At 40.1% G+C, this 17,365-nt stretch overlaps 1 protein-coding gene across 1 annotated transcript in view; it reads left to right on the forward strand.

Annotated features, from left to right (window-relative positions):
• Window positions 1-4,306: 4,306 nt before the first annotated feature.
• Window positions 4,307-17,365, forward strand: part of LOC120245019 (spermatogenesis- and oogenesis-specific basic helix-loop-helix-containing protein 2-like) — a 49,129-nt gene continuing 36,070 nt past the window's right edge. The window contains exons 1-2 of the mRNA XM_039251879.1: window positions 4,307-4,504; window positions 15,824-16,038. Of these exons, the coding sequence (XP_039107810.1) occupies window positions 4,307-4,504; window positions 15,824-16,038 (413 nt within the window). The remainder of the gene's footprint in view (window positions 4,505-15,823; window positions 16,039-17,365) is intronic.

A 17,365-nucleotide genomic window follows, 5' to 3' on the forward strand; every position in this document is an offset into this window, starting at 1 on the left:
AGGGCTCTGTGCTGACAGCTAGCTCAGAGCCTGGAGTTTGCTTCGGATTCTGTGAATCCCTCTCTCTCTGACCCTCCCCTGCTTGCTCTCTGTCTCTGTCTCTCAAAATAAAATAAAGACATAAAAAAAAATTAAAAAAAAAAAAGAATCAAAGAAGACCAATGTGTAGATAAATTAGCAGCTGGAAAGGATCAGAGGAAATACCCAGGGGAGTTCTCAAGTCAATGACCTGTGCTCACAGAAGTTTACTGGCCAATACTGTCCTTTAGAAGTAGCTCAGGATGTCTTAAGCCTTCAGATGATTGACCCTGAAGTTCTGAAGAACGACTCAATCTGATTGTGGAGCTCCTACACTGGATGCTGATGGCGGGGGGCGGGGGGGGGGGAAGGGGGGGAGGGAGGTGTGTGGAATCCAAGGACACTGTCAGAGAATAGAAACAAATTTAGTTGTCTTGATTAAAAGCAGAATCTAGAAAGCCAAATCGGGGCGAGATAACATGGGCCATAATGCCACACTGAGGAATGAGAATTTAATTAGATAAGCATAGGTGTCTTTGCACATTTTTAAATATGGAAAGGACAGGATTGAAAATGATCTTTCATCTTTCTTGAGCCACAACCAACAGAATTTATACTAGTTCTAACTTTGAGATACCAAGCTTGTCATTTTGGTGCAAACAATGTTTATTTCCTTTCCTCCAAACCTTGTCTTTTTCTTTCAACTACAAAATGAGTGGCATTATGAAATAGAGAACAGATCATAGACAGCCAGAAGACATGAACCCAAGTCTACATATATAAGTCAACTTCTAAGGAACTTTAATTCAAGCGTGAACCTGCTATGAGCCAGGCCAAGCTGATGGCAGTGGATAGCAGAGACAGATCTTCTGTCTTAGGGGAGAAAGATAAGGAAAAACAAATATATATGTTGTCTAACATAGAAAAGTGACATAAAAAGTAAAGTAAGAGATTAGATGCTGACAGAGAATGTTTGAGGAAGTGACTATGTAACAAAAATTTAAATGAAATGGAGCAATCTGGTGGGAAGACAGATAAGAACATTCCAAACAGAAGGAAGAACAAGGGCAGAGTGTTTTCACCTAACTGGTATTCTCAGAAGAAGGCAGTGTGAACTAGAGGTCTTGAAAGGTCATAAGAATGACAAGAGATAAGGTGGGGGGTGAGGGGGAGGGAGAGTCATGATATAAAGTCTTGTTGGACATGGAAAAGATTTTGGATTTTTTTCTGAGGGAATGATTTTGAGAAAAGGAGTTAATATTTCAATTACTATTTTAAAAGATTATTCTGGCTATTCTGTAATGGACCTGATTTCAGGGGAGGGCAGGGAAGATGGCATAAGTGGAAGCAAAAAATCACCTTCCTCAGTAAACATGATGAAAATATCCCTGCTTGTAGTCCTATAATAGAACTTAATGGTTAGTCAAGTTAGGGGAGACTCCTGCATTTAATATTCCAAGGAGAATGTAAACACGGTGTTTAAAATGTATTTTTTTATGTATTTAAAAAGTGAGTTCAGTGCACTGTTAAATGTAAAAATTATCAGTGAAAATGATTGCAATTAGTTAATTCCCCAGCTTCCAACTTCTGTGGTTACCATCCTACTTACGAAAACATTGGGTCTCACCATCTTTGAAAGGGAAGGCAATTAGGTCATCTCTAGGGTCTTGTGGGGTTCTAAATTTCTGTGTTTCTGAGACTAAGTCAAGTAATAACAATACTGGAGATAGTTTTCTATATTAGCTCCTGTAAAATAGCTGGATGGAAAAATTCCTAGCATTTTAACATAGGTTCTTCACAAGAGCTCATTTGAACAGACCATGTATACTGTAGTACTTATAAACCTATTCAGGACTATATGCATATTGTGAAAAATACTCAGTTGGAAGGGAAAATAATGTAAAGCATATACTATGAATGCTAATAATCTTAAATAATGAGAACCCTATTTTTTATTTATCTATTTATTTTGAGAGAGAGAGAAAGAGTGCTGGGGAGGGGCAGAGAGAGAGGGGGAGAGAGAGAATTCCGCCCTGTCAGCACAGAGCCTGACACAGTGCTTGAACCCACGAACTGTGAGATCGTGACCTATGATGAAATCAAGAGTTGGTCGCTTAACTGACTGAGTGATGTAGGCGGCCCAGAACACCATTTTTAAAGAAACGACTTGATTTTGAGTGCAAGTTTTAAAATATATTCCTCTGTGTAAAATTATTCTTGTCCTATTTTTTAATTCATCATATTCAGTTTTCCATCAAGAGTATAAGTAGCATGTTGTTATTTTTGGGAACCACAGAGAGCATCCATCTGCCCATTTTTCTGCCCAGTAATAGGAGTGTGATTCAAGAATGTTAAAGGTGACAAAAAATTAAATGGTTTTCATTCTATGTTATAACTTAGAAGGTTTATAGTAGAGTTTCTCAACCTTAGCACTTAGAGGACATTTTGGGCCAGATAATTCTGTTACAGGAGGCTGTCCCTGTGCATTGTAGGATGTTTGGCAGCAAGCATCCCTAACTTCTACCTATTAGAAGCCAGTTGTGACAACCAAAAAATGTCTCCAGACTTTGACAAATGTCCCTTGGGGGGCAAAATTATCCTCAGTTGCTTTATAGTAGATGCCTCCTCACTTGTAGAGTAAGCTTTCTTTGTCTTTCTTTTAGGAGATTTAAAACTATTAAAATAACTTAAGTTGATTCTTAGGAAGCTTGTGCTCTTATATTATGGATCTTGGAGAGATTTATTATTTTTTCTTGCTTCCTCCAAAACAGAATTAGAGTGTTGATTACTTCCTCTCACATAAACTTAGGGGCAATTGTCCCCTCAAATTTAAAAACAATGAGTCTGTGTCAGTTTCAACCATGTCTTTTGTTAGTATTAGAATCAGATTTGCTCATCTAGATCCCTGGAGCAGTGCCCTGATTACCATAGAGGGGGCAAATGTTCAAAGCTGCCTTGTTCACACCCCACCCAGGCTTGGGCTTGACTTCACCTTTGTCCAATCTTGGTTAGCAAAGTGCCTCAGAGATGCTTATCTAGATAGTTCCTGATTAACTGGAAAAGCAATGAAGAGCCAAAATCATAACTATTAAAATGTGTGCATTTACTTCCCAAAACATTGTAGAATGATTTCATCAGAAATCACCTTTTCAGGGGCGCCTGGGTGGCTTAGTCAGTTAAGCGTCCGACTTTCGCTTAGGTCATGATCTCGCGGTTCGTGGGTTCGAACCCCGCGTCGGGCTCTGTGGTGACTGCCAGCTCAGAGCCTGGAACCTGTTTCAGAGTCTGTGTCTCCCTCTCTCTCTGACCCTCCCCTGCTCATGCTGTCTCTCTCTCTCTCCTAGAAATAAATAAAAATATTAAAAAAAAAAAAGAAATCACCTTTTCTTCCCATCAAAATCAGAGAACCACAATAATATTTTTGCACACTCTCATGGTCAAAATTAGGGCTTTAGAACATTGCAGGACGTGGTCAGGAAACCAAAACCTTGCCCAGAGACAGCAGACCCTGGTGATTCAAGTAGTTTGTATTATGTTAAGGGAGATCAAGAATCTAGGGAAATCCAAAGTGACAACTACCATACACCATCATCTTCTCCCTCGTTCTCCTGCCCCTCCCTGGGCCCCGCCCCCAACCCCAATTTTTAGTAATAGAAAAATCAGGAACAATAGTAAAGACCCACGAGAAAAAGGATCCCCTAAAGGTCCTGGCACTCAATAGATCTCAATAAAACGTCCAGCCAAGGCTGAATGAAGTGAGTTACATAGCAGCTACCGGAAGACTTTCTGATCGTCCAAGTTTCTCAGTTGACAAAATGGGGACAATGCTGAGTCACCGACAAAATGAAATACTTCTAAAATATTTAATTTCTTTGGAAAGAAAGCGCCATAACAGCACTCGCCTTCCCTACCTTCTACACGGTTGTCTACGAAGAAGGGGGAGGGGGTTGGAAACGGGTTGCGGATCCCGGATAGATAAACTTGAGATTACCCGAAAGATGCCCTAAAGATTTTTAGAGCCGCCCGAGGCCAGGCAGTGCTTCCGCTTTCTGCTGGCAGAGTGTGCAAGCTGTACTAAGGCCTGGTGCTGTGACCTCTCCGAGCGTGGGACAGGGGCTGGGGCTGGGGCTGGGGGTGGGCGGCGTGCCACCGACGGGGCTACCAAGGTCCCCCAGGGCACCCTGGCCAGCCCCGTCCCGGCAGCCCCCGGCAGCCCCTCCCCCGGCCTGGATCCCGCGGGGCCCCCAGGAGCGGCCTGCAGCCTCCCTAGGTGCTCAGCCCCGGGGCCATGGCCACTTTAAGGCGGGCCAGGGGCGCGAGCGCCCACAGCTGCGGGCCGCGGGAGCCATCAGCACCGGCCCCGCCCGAGCCGGCGGCCGGGACGCGGGCTCCTTCTGCCGCGAGGCCGTCGCGGGACCCGGCACGTGGGCACCCGGCCATGGCGGCCTCAATTGTGGGCCCGAAGCGCGGCCGAATCTCTGGCCAGGTAAGAGGCAGAGGGGGAGGCAGCGGAGGCAGCTGTGTTCAGCCCCCAGCTCGGGCCCGGGGGCCCCCTTGGCCGCACCAGGCACGTCTCACTCACTCGGGGGACGCGGGAGCAGGGGGCGCCAGGAGGGCCACCTCCAGGGGCGCGAGCCGGTGCCCGGGGGTGGGGGGGGACCCCCAGGGCGGGAGGCCGAGCTGAGCAGTTTCCCGCACGGCCGCCTCTGTGGCCCCACTCGGTCTAGCCGACCTTCAGGGCGGGGGGGGGGGTTCCCCAGGGCCGAAGCCTGAATGCGCTTCCGCCAGACTGTGAATGCCGACGACGTTGGTTTTGCTTTGAACATGGGGACGTTTATTTAACACAGGGGAGTTTATTTCGAGCATCCTGGTCTCTGCACAGCTTGGCATGCTTTTTTCAGCTTGCTTACGGGCACGGGGTCCAAAAAGTCCTCGCAAGTCCGTCCCCAGGCTTACTCACACCCAGACAGGCAGTGGTGCCTGGAAACCCAAGCCGTTGGCGGGAAAAGGCATCTGCGCTGTTCACGCGTCCTCCCACCAGCAGGGGACCCAAAGTCCCCTGGCCTCTTTTGAAGGCACCTGATTTATCTTCCCCTTAGCAGAGGCGCAGGATCACTGCCGTGACTGTTGTAGACAGGGAATGAAAGGTGATGATTAGCCTTCTAGAACGCAGGCATAAAGCGTCACCCACCCCCGAGAGCAAGGCAGGCTGGTGTTGCCTTTCCTACTTGACTATCTTGCTAGAGAAATAGGAGAGGCAAACCTCTTGGGCTGCCTGAAGTTTTTTTTTTTTTTTTTTTTGGCCCTTAGAATGTTCTGCATACTTAAATCTCCTCCTTGCTTAAGCACAGGCTTTCTGAAATTACCCCTCTGAAGTGGACCAGTTTAATAGGTTTTCTTAATTATTTCAAAATGGAGGCACCTCTTCTTTAAATAAAGTCAAAGGAAAAATAGTATTTTATGGTGCGGGATTAGGCAAAGCTGCACAAAATGGAACTCTGGGTAAAATATCTGATTATCTAGTAGTGCACCAATAATTACGGCTTCCTACCCTTAAGAAAGTCTGAAGTCCCAACTGAACCTTTTGTTTGCATCTGAAGAGCAGCTTGATCAGTTTCTCCCACTAGAGCTGCTTAAATCCCTGGGCTCTTGGGGAAACTCGAGGCCAACAATTGCCCCGCCGAGAGCATCGGCCCGTGCAGCTGCTGCTGATTGTCAGCACTGCTCCTGGTGATAAGAGTGACATAAATAACAACTCACTAAAATGTAGGAGTGATTTGCTTTAAGCACTTCAGCACCTGCTGTTACTAATTAAGGGTTTAGCCTGCCGCAGATTGCAAATGGAAATACAGTGCTTTAAACATTGTAGAGACTAGAGTGCTCTGCGTGGTACTGTGATTTAGAAATCAAACTGAGTGGATAAAGACCAGTGGTGACGGCGATGTCAAAATCTAAAAACTGCCCACACTTCAAAGATCTACACCAAGGTGTTAGTAATATTTATTCCCAAGTGGTGGAATGACACATGCTTTTTATTTCCTCGTTAGGCTTTAAAATTTTTTCCCCAGTCTTTCCAATGAATATGTGTTGCTTTTTTTTTTTTTTTAAATAAAAGGTGCAGTAAGCAATTCAAATAGAAAAAAAAATCCCACCAGATAAAGTCAAGCATCAGTTCAAGTTATGATATTCAGGGGAACATCTTGGATGTACTAGAAAAGGCAGTTTCCCAAAGCAGAATATACTGGAAAGTTTTGTTCATTTTCCTTTTTTATTATTCCTATCAGTGGATTCTTCTCATCACCTGTGTTCATAGTATTACTGCCAACAAGATATTTTTAGCTTAATGAATATTCAGATTTAAGTTGATTAGAAGCTATTCAGTTAATTCGAGTTACCTTGGGATAGTGGACTAGGGCAGTGTTCTAATTTGTCTGATTATTAACATTCCACGTGTGCTACGGCATTGATTTTGTAGGGCAGAGAAGGAAGCCTTTGGCAGGAGAGTAAGTCCTTTCTAGAGCTGCTTTTTTTTTAAAGTTTGTTTATTTTGAGGGGGGGGGAGGGGAGGAGGGGCAGAGAGAATCCCAGGCACTAGCATTCTCTCAATGCACAGCCTGATGTGGGGCTCGAACTCACCCAACCATGAGATCTTGACCTGAGCAGAAGTCGGATGCTTAACCGACTGAGCCACCCAGGCACCCCTCCTGAGCTGCTTTATTTCATGTTACTGTCTGAAGTGCCTTGCATCATGGCACAGAACTATGGACTCCTGTGCAAAACAGCCTGTTAGTGGTGCTGCACCTCCTCATCCCTTTCTGTATCTTTCCTATACCCTCTCAGATTTCTCCCCAGTACCTGTGTCTTGCTCTTCAGGGCTTACTCTTCTCCATAATACTAGCTGAGAGCTTCTGGGGAAATTGGGCAGTGAGCCTCAGCAGGAAATATTCGGTCAGAAGCATCAGAACTATTAGGAAAGGGTTTAAGTTAGCAGCTGGTTTCAGTTTTTCAAGGCTTACCTCTTCTTCTCTGTGAGCCCTGTGTCTCCTCTCTATGGCTTAAAGTAATGCAAACACCCATTTGATTTAAGGCTGTTTTCAGACACATTTTTCCCCTTCTACTTCCTCCCTTCCCCATCATATTGATTTGATGTTGTCTGTGCTCAGGTTTGATATTATTTGAGAATGCGTGGCAATAACCACCACCTACAAGGCATCGTACCAACATTTCTTCCTATAACAGTCTTGGGATTTAAGTATTACCAACTTCCAGATGAGGATCCCTAATATCTTACTCAGAGCAACTAATAAGTGGCCGAACTAAGCATCAGAGCCTGATCTATGTGCATTCAAAGCCCTCTTCCCACTGCATCCAGCTGTTTATAGAGAATCAGTAGTAGCTTTGGTAGAACTGAGACTCCTACACGATTCTTCCTGTGTTTCAAAGAATGAAAGCTATATTTAGTAGGGAAAAAGGATTGCTATAATGTCAGCTCCGTGAGGGCAGGACCTTGTTTGTTTGTTCACTTTGCGTTCCCAGGACGGCATCTGCCTTGTAGTAAGGGCTCAATAAACATCTGTGGAGAGAATAGATAGATATTAGTCAAACTTAAGCAGATGCAAAGTGGTGGGGGGTGTTAAAGGAAAGAGAAAACAAATCTTGGTAGAAAGTTTTACAAGTTATTCATAGCCCAGGACACCTTGGGTTTTATGTGTTATTTTAGTGTAATTATGAATAGCTAGCCCTTTCATTCTCACAAGTATCTCAGTTTGGAAGGTAAATTAAGTGATTAGTTTTGGACATTCCTAGGTTGTTTTAATTAACCAGATGAATTAAAAAACTAGAATTCTTTTATGACTACTTATCAATGAGCATTTCAATTCTTGGCATTTGGTTCACAAGGGAATATACGGATGGAAGCAATCCTGTGCCACCACGGAGCTGTATGAACAATTGCGTAACAAGCGGAAGCATCACAGTGGTTTTGAGTCCCACATTGCTCCTAAAGTGCTATTGGTAATAAAGGATGTTTATAAAATGAAAAGGAAACCCTTTAAAGGGTCCTGATAACTCTCTACTATAGAAATTCCAGATTTCAAAGCCCATTTGAAAGTGTTATGCTGTCTTATTAGATCATAGGGCATTTGAGGGCAATGGAAGGAAATCAGGCTGGGGACATGGATTGATATTAAGCTATTGAAAGCTTAATACCCTGTTTAAAAACAGGTGGGACATGCAAATCAGATTGACTCCTGATGATGAATGGAGTGCACATGTCAACTTCCTGGTCCAGACCCTGACCCAGAGCAGGAGATGCTTAAACATGTGCTGATACCTTCAGCAAGTAAATATCATGGGGGGGGGGGGGGGGGGGGGGGGGGAGGGGGGGGGGGGGAGGGGGTCAGGGGAAGGTGTTTGTGTGGGGAGCAGGTATTCCAAATTAGAGGTCCAAGAGTAACCTAACCAAATGTAATGCATAGTTCTTCATGGGATCTTGGTTTGAACAAAGCAGCTCCTCTCTGACCATTAAGAAAAAAAAATCCACAGGAAAACTTGAAATTTAGAAAGCAGATGGGATGAAATTGCCACTAGAAGAAAAGTAGAAAAGCCACAGCTTAAAAGACCTAAAGAAGAAAGGCAAAGGCAAAAACAATTCTTGTGGTAGCTCAGGCTGAATGTTAGAAGAAACTGATGAAAGTTGACCAGAGGGTGCTCACCTGGTGATGAATTAGTTTTTATGCAGAGCACCTGGGCCCGGTGGGCCTCTGGATTTCTTTACCCCTTGACTCTCCCAGCTCACACCTGCTTCATCCTAAAGACAATGAACTACATATGGCACCCGGGCTCCTGGTGTTGGTCATTTCCAGACCTTTCTAACTGACAAGGGGGCAGCTCTGCCCAGGAGGGAAATAAACTAATGTTGCTTGGCGTTCAGAGTTACGCCTGCCATTATTATTATTTTGACAATTAGCTGGTCCAGCCTCTGTTCTCTGCAGCTTTGCTTCCACTGTCCTGCTCACTTACACCCCAGTCAATTGTCCCCTTTAAAGGAAGCAGCCGCTGAGATTACTTCTGCACAGTGATTTAGTCCTTGATTAATGTTTATGTTCAGATAACCAAGGGTCTCGAGACATTAATAGAACTGGACACAAATGCAGCCACTAGACACAACTCTTCCAGAGACAAGTTATTAAGAGGATAGAAAAAAACTTTTAAAATTCCAATTTGTATTCTCAGTGAGGCTATCACATCCTAAAAATAGCAGGTTATGAAGAATTAACAAAAATGAAACATCTTAGAAGGGAGCAGTTCACATTAAATGAACTGAAATCATAACAATCTTTGGAAGGACTTAAGCCTGAGCTGGTGATATGAAAAATAAAGTTAAAGGACTCTCTGAGAGAAGTTGAGCCATGAAGGATCAACTGTGGAAGTCCTGCATCTAGGGGAAGATTGCCAAGGAGAGATGAAGACAGGAGGAAATAGAGAAATAGAAGGAAACTTCCAAAGCCAAAGATCCACTGAGTGCCAAGTACAATGAAGAAGATCCATACCCAGACACATCCTAGCAAACTGTCCGAACCTACAGCGTAGCGAGAGATGCACTGAAAGGAAAGAAAAGCAGCTTATTATTTGTATCAGCAACTGGATGCTAAGAAGAAAACAGACCAATAGCTTCAAGTTTCAGAGGCAAGGGATTTTGACGTTGGAAGTATTTACCAGGTAAAACTAGCACTGAATTGTGGGCCCTAATGCCACTATTATGTAATAGAAATAAGGGGTTTAATTCCCAAAGTTCTGGAGGAACAACAGGAAGGAAAAAGGGAAATTCCATCAGCCTAACAGAAGGTGTGGAAAACAAAGAAACAAAATTTCTGCAGATAGGAAATGTGAAATAACAAATGAAGGGAATAAGACCACTTCAGGTTAAGTCCTAAATGTTTCACAGTTAATATTATTACTTGATATTAATGTACATTAGCTAATGCCATTAATGAAATTAATTAAATTCCTATATTAAAAACTAAAATCACATATTGTGAAAAGAAACCTAAAAATTCAGATATTTACAAAATTCTCACTAAACCAAAATGATATATAGAAAGGCTCGAAATAAAGAGAGATGAAAAATTACTGTATACCAGGAAAAATTTTAAGTTAAAAGCATTAAAAAGGACAAAGAAGAATATTTCATATATATGGTTTTCTGTCCATATAATTATCAATGTATGATATACTTGATATAGGTATTTTAAATATGCTATATAAACATTGTATGTTATTTAATAAACATTATGTTTTTATGTGAATGTGTATGATTATCATGAACCTTCATGTATCTAAGCCCAAATTAAATACAGAGTCTATAGTTGGAGAAATTGATAAATTGACACACCATAATTAGGAAAGTTGTTAACACATGCCATAAACTGAAACTTCAAGTAGACCTAAAGTAAGAAGGAAAACAATGACCAAGTTCTGTGCCCAGCAGAAAATATACTTTATTTTCAAGTATCCATGGAACATTAACAAAAAATAACTCTGTATTATGCCACAAAGAAAATATCAACAAATTCTAAGAAGTAGTCATGTAGGATACATTCACTGTTGACAATTCACTTGAAATAAGAAATTTTGTCAATAGACCAGAAGATTAAAAACCAAAACCAGGGGAGCCTGGGGGGCTCAGTCAGTTAAGCATCTGACTTCAGCTCAGGTCATGATCTCACGGTTCGTGGGTTCGAGCCCCGCGTCAGGCTCTGTGCTGACAACCAGCTCAGAGCCTGGAGGCTGTTTCAGATTCTGTATCTCGCTTTCTCTCTCTGACCCTCCCCAGCTAACGCTGTCTCTCTTGCTCTCTCTCAGAAATAAATCATTTTTAAAAAATTATTAAAAAAAGAAACACTTTCTTGTTTAAAAACATAAATTAAAAAAAATAAAAAAAATAAAAACCCAAACCAGAAATTCTGTACTCTTGACAATTAAAAACTTTTTATATAGATGTTTAATGTAACATTTAGGTTAAAATGGAAGTACAAAGTGAAATTTCAAACTAGCAATGAATGAACACAAATGCAATATTGATCAAAATCTGTGGGGCTACAGCAGAATGCCACTTGGAGGTCTGTGCCATCCAAAGGCTCTTTCTGCAGTGATGGCAGTGTTCTAGTTCTGACATGGCAGCCATTTGCCATAGATGATATTGAGCACTATTGAGTCACTAGTGTAACTGATGTTTTAGACTCTGATTTTAGTTAAAATAAACGTAAATTGCCACATGTGGCTATCAATTAGACCACGCAGTTCTATAGTCTCTAATAAAGCATTACCATGAGAAAGAAGACAGAAAAGATTTAATTATATATTAATTTCCAGTTAGGAAGAATAACTCGACACAAATAATAAGCATTCTATAAATTTAAAAATTAATACATTTGAAAAGATAGATAAAATAGATTTAATATATATGTATATATATGAACAAATTACTTAAGAGAAGGTAGAAAATTTAATTTTACTGGTAGTCCTTAGGGAACTGTAAAAGGCACTCTAAAACTCATTCTCTAGATGGCCTCAGGCCCAGATTCTGCAGACATGTTTACCTAAATTTCAAGAAGCAGAAAATTCTGTTTTATAAAATATTCAAGGCCATAAAATAATATTGAAGCTTTCTGTTTTATTCTTCAAAGCTGGCATAACCCTGATGATACCCAAGCCAAATAAGACAATATAATAAAACAAAGTTGTATCCTATTTTGCTCATGAATATAGATGGAAAAATCTAAAATAATATGAATGAATTTAGTCTGTTACACATTATGTATAGGTTTATCCCAGCAAGGTGATGATGGCTTGTCATCAGGAAATCTGTTAATGTAATAATACACTGCTTAACAGAATAAAGGCGGAAATATATGATAATGTTGATACCAAAATATTTGGTAAATTTAAATACCCATTTCTAGTTTAAAATTCTTACCTTCCAAGTAGAAAGAAACTTCTTTAACTTCGTAGAGGGTATTGACCAGTATGATACTTCTGTGTCATATTTAGTGGCAAAAACATTTCAAATATTCCCACTAAACTCAGGAACAAAGTAAAAATACCCAGTGTTACTCCTTCTATTCACCATTGTTTTGGGTGTTCTAGCCAGGTGCTTTATGATCAATAAATAAAAAGCATAAATTCTGGGTATAGGGACAAAAATGTCATTTTTGAAGACAGGATGATTATTTATATTCCTAGAAAATCCAGAAGAATCAACTAAAGTGTATTGGAACTAAAGATAGTACCATAAGTTTCTCGAAGCAGATTCCTCATACAGAAGTTAGTAGTGCTGTCTGTGTTGGCTATAATCAATCAGAAAATACAATGAGAGGGGCGCCCAGGTGGCTTAGTCGGTTAGGTGTCCGACTTTCGCTTGGGTCATGATCTCGCGGTTCGTGGGTTCGAGCCCCACATCGGGCTCTGTGCTGACTGCCAGCTCAGAGCCTGGAGCCTGTTTCAGAGTCTGTGACTCTCTCTCTCTGACCCTCCCCTGCTCACGCTCTCTCTCTCTCTCCTAGAAATAAAGAAAACATTAAAAAAAAAATTAAAAAAAGAAAATACAATGAGAAAAGCTATCCCTTTTACAATGACTCCTCAACTTTGAAATATCTAGGAATAAACATGAGGACATGTGCAGAAACTGTGTGAAGGTAACATTTAAAAAGACCTGAGGTTTCTAAGTCCTGCTTCTTAAATAGGGAGATTTAATACGGTAATGATATTCCCTAATTAATCTGTAAAATACATGCAGCCACAATCAAAATGTTAACAGGCTTCTTTGTAGAACTTGACAACCTGATGCTAAAATTCTGTTGGAGGAGAAATTGTGGGAAATATCTAAGAATGAAATTGAAGAGTAGCAAGGAGGGAACTATAAGCTCTATCAAATATAAAAGAAAAAGCTAGTCATTAATGTCTTATTAATCAGGAATAGGCAACTAGATCAGTGGGTCAGAAGGAAGCCCAGGAAATCATACATTTATAGATCTATAAAGGTGGCATTTGAAAATACTGGGAGAAATTTATTCAATAAGGCTACCTGGGTAATTAGCCCTGCATTTGAAAGAGATGAAATTAGATACATCACCAAATAAATTCCATACGACATAAAAAGCAAAATGCAAAAAATAGCACCGTAAAAGTATTAGAACACACTATGAAAGCAAATTTTAATAATGTGAATAGAGATGGCTTTGAAAGCAAGACGAAATTCACCAAACTCATAAAGGAAACAGTAGGCGGTTGTTACTAAATATTAAACATTTATTTGTGACAGATCTTATAATGAAGTTAAAAGCCATGACAAGTGGAAAAAAGTAGTTAACAGATCCAGAATATATAAACCATGGAGCAATAATAAAATGATAAACAACAAATAGGAATGTAGAAAAAGGTAATAGACAAGCATAATAAATAGAATATGCAATAAATAGAAGTGGAAATTACCACTACAATAAAAAGGTACCCAACTTCACAACTAATGTGAAAAAAAGCAAACAAGAAGGAAGACTGAGGTTTTTGTTTTTGTTTTGCTCACAATATTGGCAAAAATGAAAAAAAAATAGTCATATTAAGGATTGGGGAAATGGTACTCTTAAACACTGTTGGTGGGGATATAAATTTTTCTTTTGGGGAGAACAATTTGGCAGTATCTAAGTTGAAAAACAAAAGCAAAAAATTACCTATTAGTCTTATAGTTTTACCTCTAGGACTTAGACTTGTACAAAGGCGTATTTATTTCTCTACTTTTCCTTTAAAAATAAACTATTGGCACATGATTCATAACCATGCAATTCACCCATTTAAAGTGTACACTTCCATGGTTGCTATTCACAGAAGTGGACTAACATCACCACAGTAAATGTTGGTACATCTTCTTCCTTCCAGAAGGAAACTGTACCCATTAGCAATCACTCCAACCTCCGTAACCCCCAGCAAGCACTAAGTACTTGTCTCTATGGATTTGTCTACTCTGGATATTTCATGTAAATGGAATCATGGTCTTTTGTGATTGATAGGCTCCTTTTACTTGGCATAAAGTTTTCAGACTTCATCCATGTTGTGGAATATGTCAGCACCTCATTCCTTTTTATTAAGGTTGTGGTATAATATACATAATATACTATTTACCACTTATACCATTTCTTTTTTTTTTTTTTTTTTACAAATAGTTTATTGTCAAATTAGTTTCTACATCACTTATACCATTTCTAAGTGTACATTGGTATTAAGTATATTTATGATGCTATCTATGCAACTTTTACCGCTGTCCATTTTCAGAACTTATAAAAAAAATCATTCAAAAAAGCAACGCTGTATTTCATTAAACACTAACTCTTCATTTTCCTCTGCCCCCAGCCCATGGTAACTACTATTCTATATTCTGTCTCTTTGAATTTGCTTATTTAAGGGACATCATGTAAATAAAGTCATTCAACATTTCTACTTTTTTGTCTGCCTTATCTCACTTACCATAATGTTTTCAAGGTTCACTCACATTGTAGCATATATCAGAATTCAGTTCCTTTTTCTTTTTTTTTTTTAAATTTATTTCTGACAGAGAGACAGCATGAGCAGGGAAGGGGCAGAGAGAGAGGGAGACACAGAATCTGAAGCAAGTTCCAGGCTCTGAGCTGTCAGTGCAGAACCGATGGAGAGCTCGAACCCGTGAACCATGAGATCATGATCTGAGCCGAAGTTGGGCACTTAACCCACGAAGCTACCCAGGCGCCCCAAGCTGCCTTTCTCTTCATTGGTATTTCAGATTTCTTCATCCAGCTTTTTTGGCTTCAGTTCTGGTCAGCTCGCAGATCTGTTTTCTCGTGTGGACCTGCCTGTGGTTCGCCATTCCCAAGTGTCTGCTGTTTCCATTAATTTAAGCCTCTCCCTTCTTTGACGGTTTTAGTGAATTATGTTCAATAGCTGTAGAGAATAAAACATAGGAAAATAAAAGGTGAAGATGGAAATTATATTTTTCCTGATTGAATGTGCTTGAAAATAACCCCCATAGGAAAGAAAGATGCTTTTTGGCTCTAAAATTATTGGGGTTTGAAGGGCACATATAGTCCATTTAAAGAAAAGTCTCTTGGAATATAGGAATTTAAATCTTACTTTGTTCTCTGGAATGTGTGTTTTATTTAAAAAAAAAAAGTGGTTTAAGAGAGTGGTTTTCTCATTAGTAAACAGCTTTTCCAGCAGGATGAGTGATTAGGAAACTGGGCTTTAAGAATCCTGTCTATTGTTTCTAGAGTGAGAAAGAAACTGAGAGGAAAATCACAGTACAGTAGTTATTTATAGGCAGAACTTTTAAAAATAGCGTGACCTTAGGGGCATCTGGGTGGCTCAGTTGGTTACGCATATGACATCAGCTCAGGTCATGATCTCACAGTTCATGGGTTAGAACCCCGCATCAGGCTCTATACTGACCGCTCAGAGCCTGGAACCTGCTTCAGATTCTGTGTCTCCCTCTCTCTCTGCCCCTCCCCCTGCTCACACTCTGTCTCTTTCTCTCAAAAATAAGTAAACATAAAAAGAGACCTAAAAACATAGCTTGACCTTCAGATTCACTCACTACTAAGTACTGAGGACAAGAAACTAATAGTTCCTGTCCCCGAGGTGCTTATAGTTGACCATTCAGTCTACTTGTACAGTCAGTCCTGGTGTTATTTGTCACCTTTATTTTATTCTCTCATACATGACATCTTCCCTGTGCTCCGGTATTAATTATGTGGTACTTCTGCTTTTTTTCTTTCTCTTTCAGGCAAAAATAGACCTCTTATTAGTTGGAGATGTCACTGTTCAGTACCTGGCTGATATTGCACAGAAATCCTTTTCAAATATTGCAAAAGTCTCTGTAACTGTCAGGGATGTGGAGGGGGCAGCAACACTTCTGCTGAATTGTCCCTTTGACGTGGTTTTCCTGAAGATGACTGCTTTACCAACTGCTGACGAGGCAGAAGCCACCAAATTAATTAGGTAAACTTCAAAAACCTTTACTCTGTATCTTTATAATAGTTTTATTTTTTATTTTTAAATTTATTTTTAAATTTTTAAAGTTTTATTTATTTACTTACATATTTATTTGAGAAAGAGTGTGCACAAGTGGGAAAGGGGCAGAGAGAAAGAGAGAATTATAAGCAGGTTTTTGCACCATCAGCACAGAACCTGATACGGGGCTTGAACTCATGAACTGTGAGATCATGATCTGAGCCTAGATCAAGAATCAGATGCTTAACCAACTGTGCCACCCAGGCTCCCCTTGAAACCCATTCCTATAAGGAAAAAAAAAAAAAGAAAAAACCTTAACAGATGGTACTATTTATGCTTTAATTTTTAAGATGAGAGATATTTTCATGGGAAGAATAGATATACATAGTGTTGTTTTTATTGCCAGTTTGGCATACTGGCAATAAAATAAGATAATAAGAATTATCATTTTAATTTAAAAAGTAATTGATGTGGAGGCACCTAGTTGGCTCAGTTGGTTAAGTGTCCAACTTCGACTCTGGTCGTGATCTCGTGGTTAGTGAGTTTGAGCTCCATGTCGGGCTCTGTGTGGACAGCTCAGAGCCTAGAGCCTGCTTCAGATTCTGTATCTCCCTCTCCCTGCTCGTCCCCAACTCACTCACTCTCTTACTCTCTCTCTCTCTCTCCCCCTCTCTCTCTCAAAAATAAACATTGAAAAAAAAGTAAAAAAAAAAAAAAAAAAAGAAGTAATTGATGTGGATGAATATGAGAATTATTTGGTCACAGAAATTTATTTGGTATATAGTACTTATGTTAATCCCATAATTACTCCTTTTTAATAACTATGTCATTAAAGGACACATCTTTTTAGAGTTCATTAATTTTTATGGCAGATACTAAGGTGAGCACTCTCAGCTCTATGTTATATTAGTGATGGACTAAAAGTGTCTCCTTCAAGAGATGTCTTAATGTGGAAGAGCCCTGAAGCTCTCCGGATTTCTCAAGTCCAGATCAATATCACCTCCAATATTTTTGTTTCATCTTGTAGCTCCATAAATGTCACTGTAGAGATCCGGAGGCTGGTTGTGGGAGGAATGTGTTGCTTCCTTGCCTGGCTACATAGGATTTTGAGTCATTTGGGGTGTTTTTAAACACAGTTAGGTCAAAACAAATTCATTCCCCTTCTACAAGAAAATTTGATAGATAAAATGTAATTGCAGATAATATTGGAATATATAAGGACTTGTAATAATTACTGGACAGGCCTTTCAAGACTAAAGGAGAATGTTCAGAGACAATATTATTATCCCTTAATAAAAAGGAGCACGCATATTAT

The sequence above is a fragment of the Hyaena hyaena genome, unplaced genomic scaffold, assembly GCF_003009895.1.
Source record: "Hyaena hyaena isolate Hyena2069 unplaced genomic scaffold, ASM300989v1 scaffold_398, whole genome shotgun sequence".
Taxonomy (NCBI): domain Eukaryota; kingdom Metazoa; phylum Chordata; class Mammalia; order Carnivora; family Hyaenidae; genus Hyaena; species Hyaena hyaena.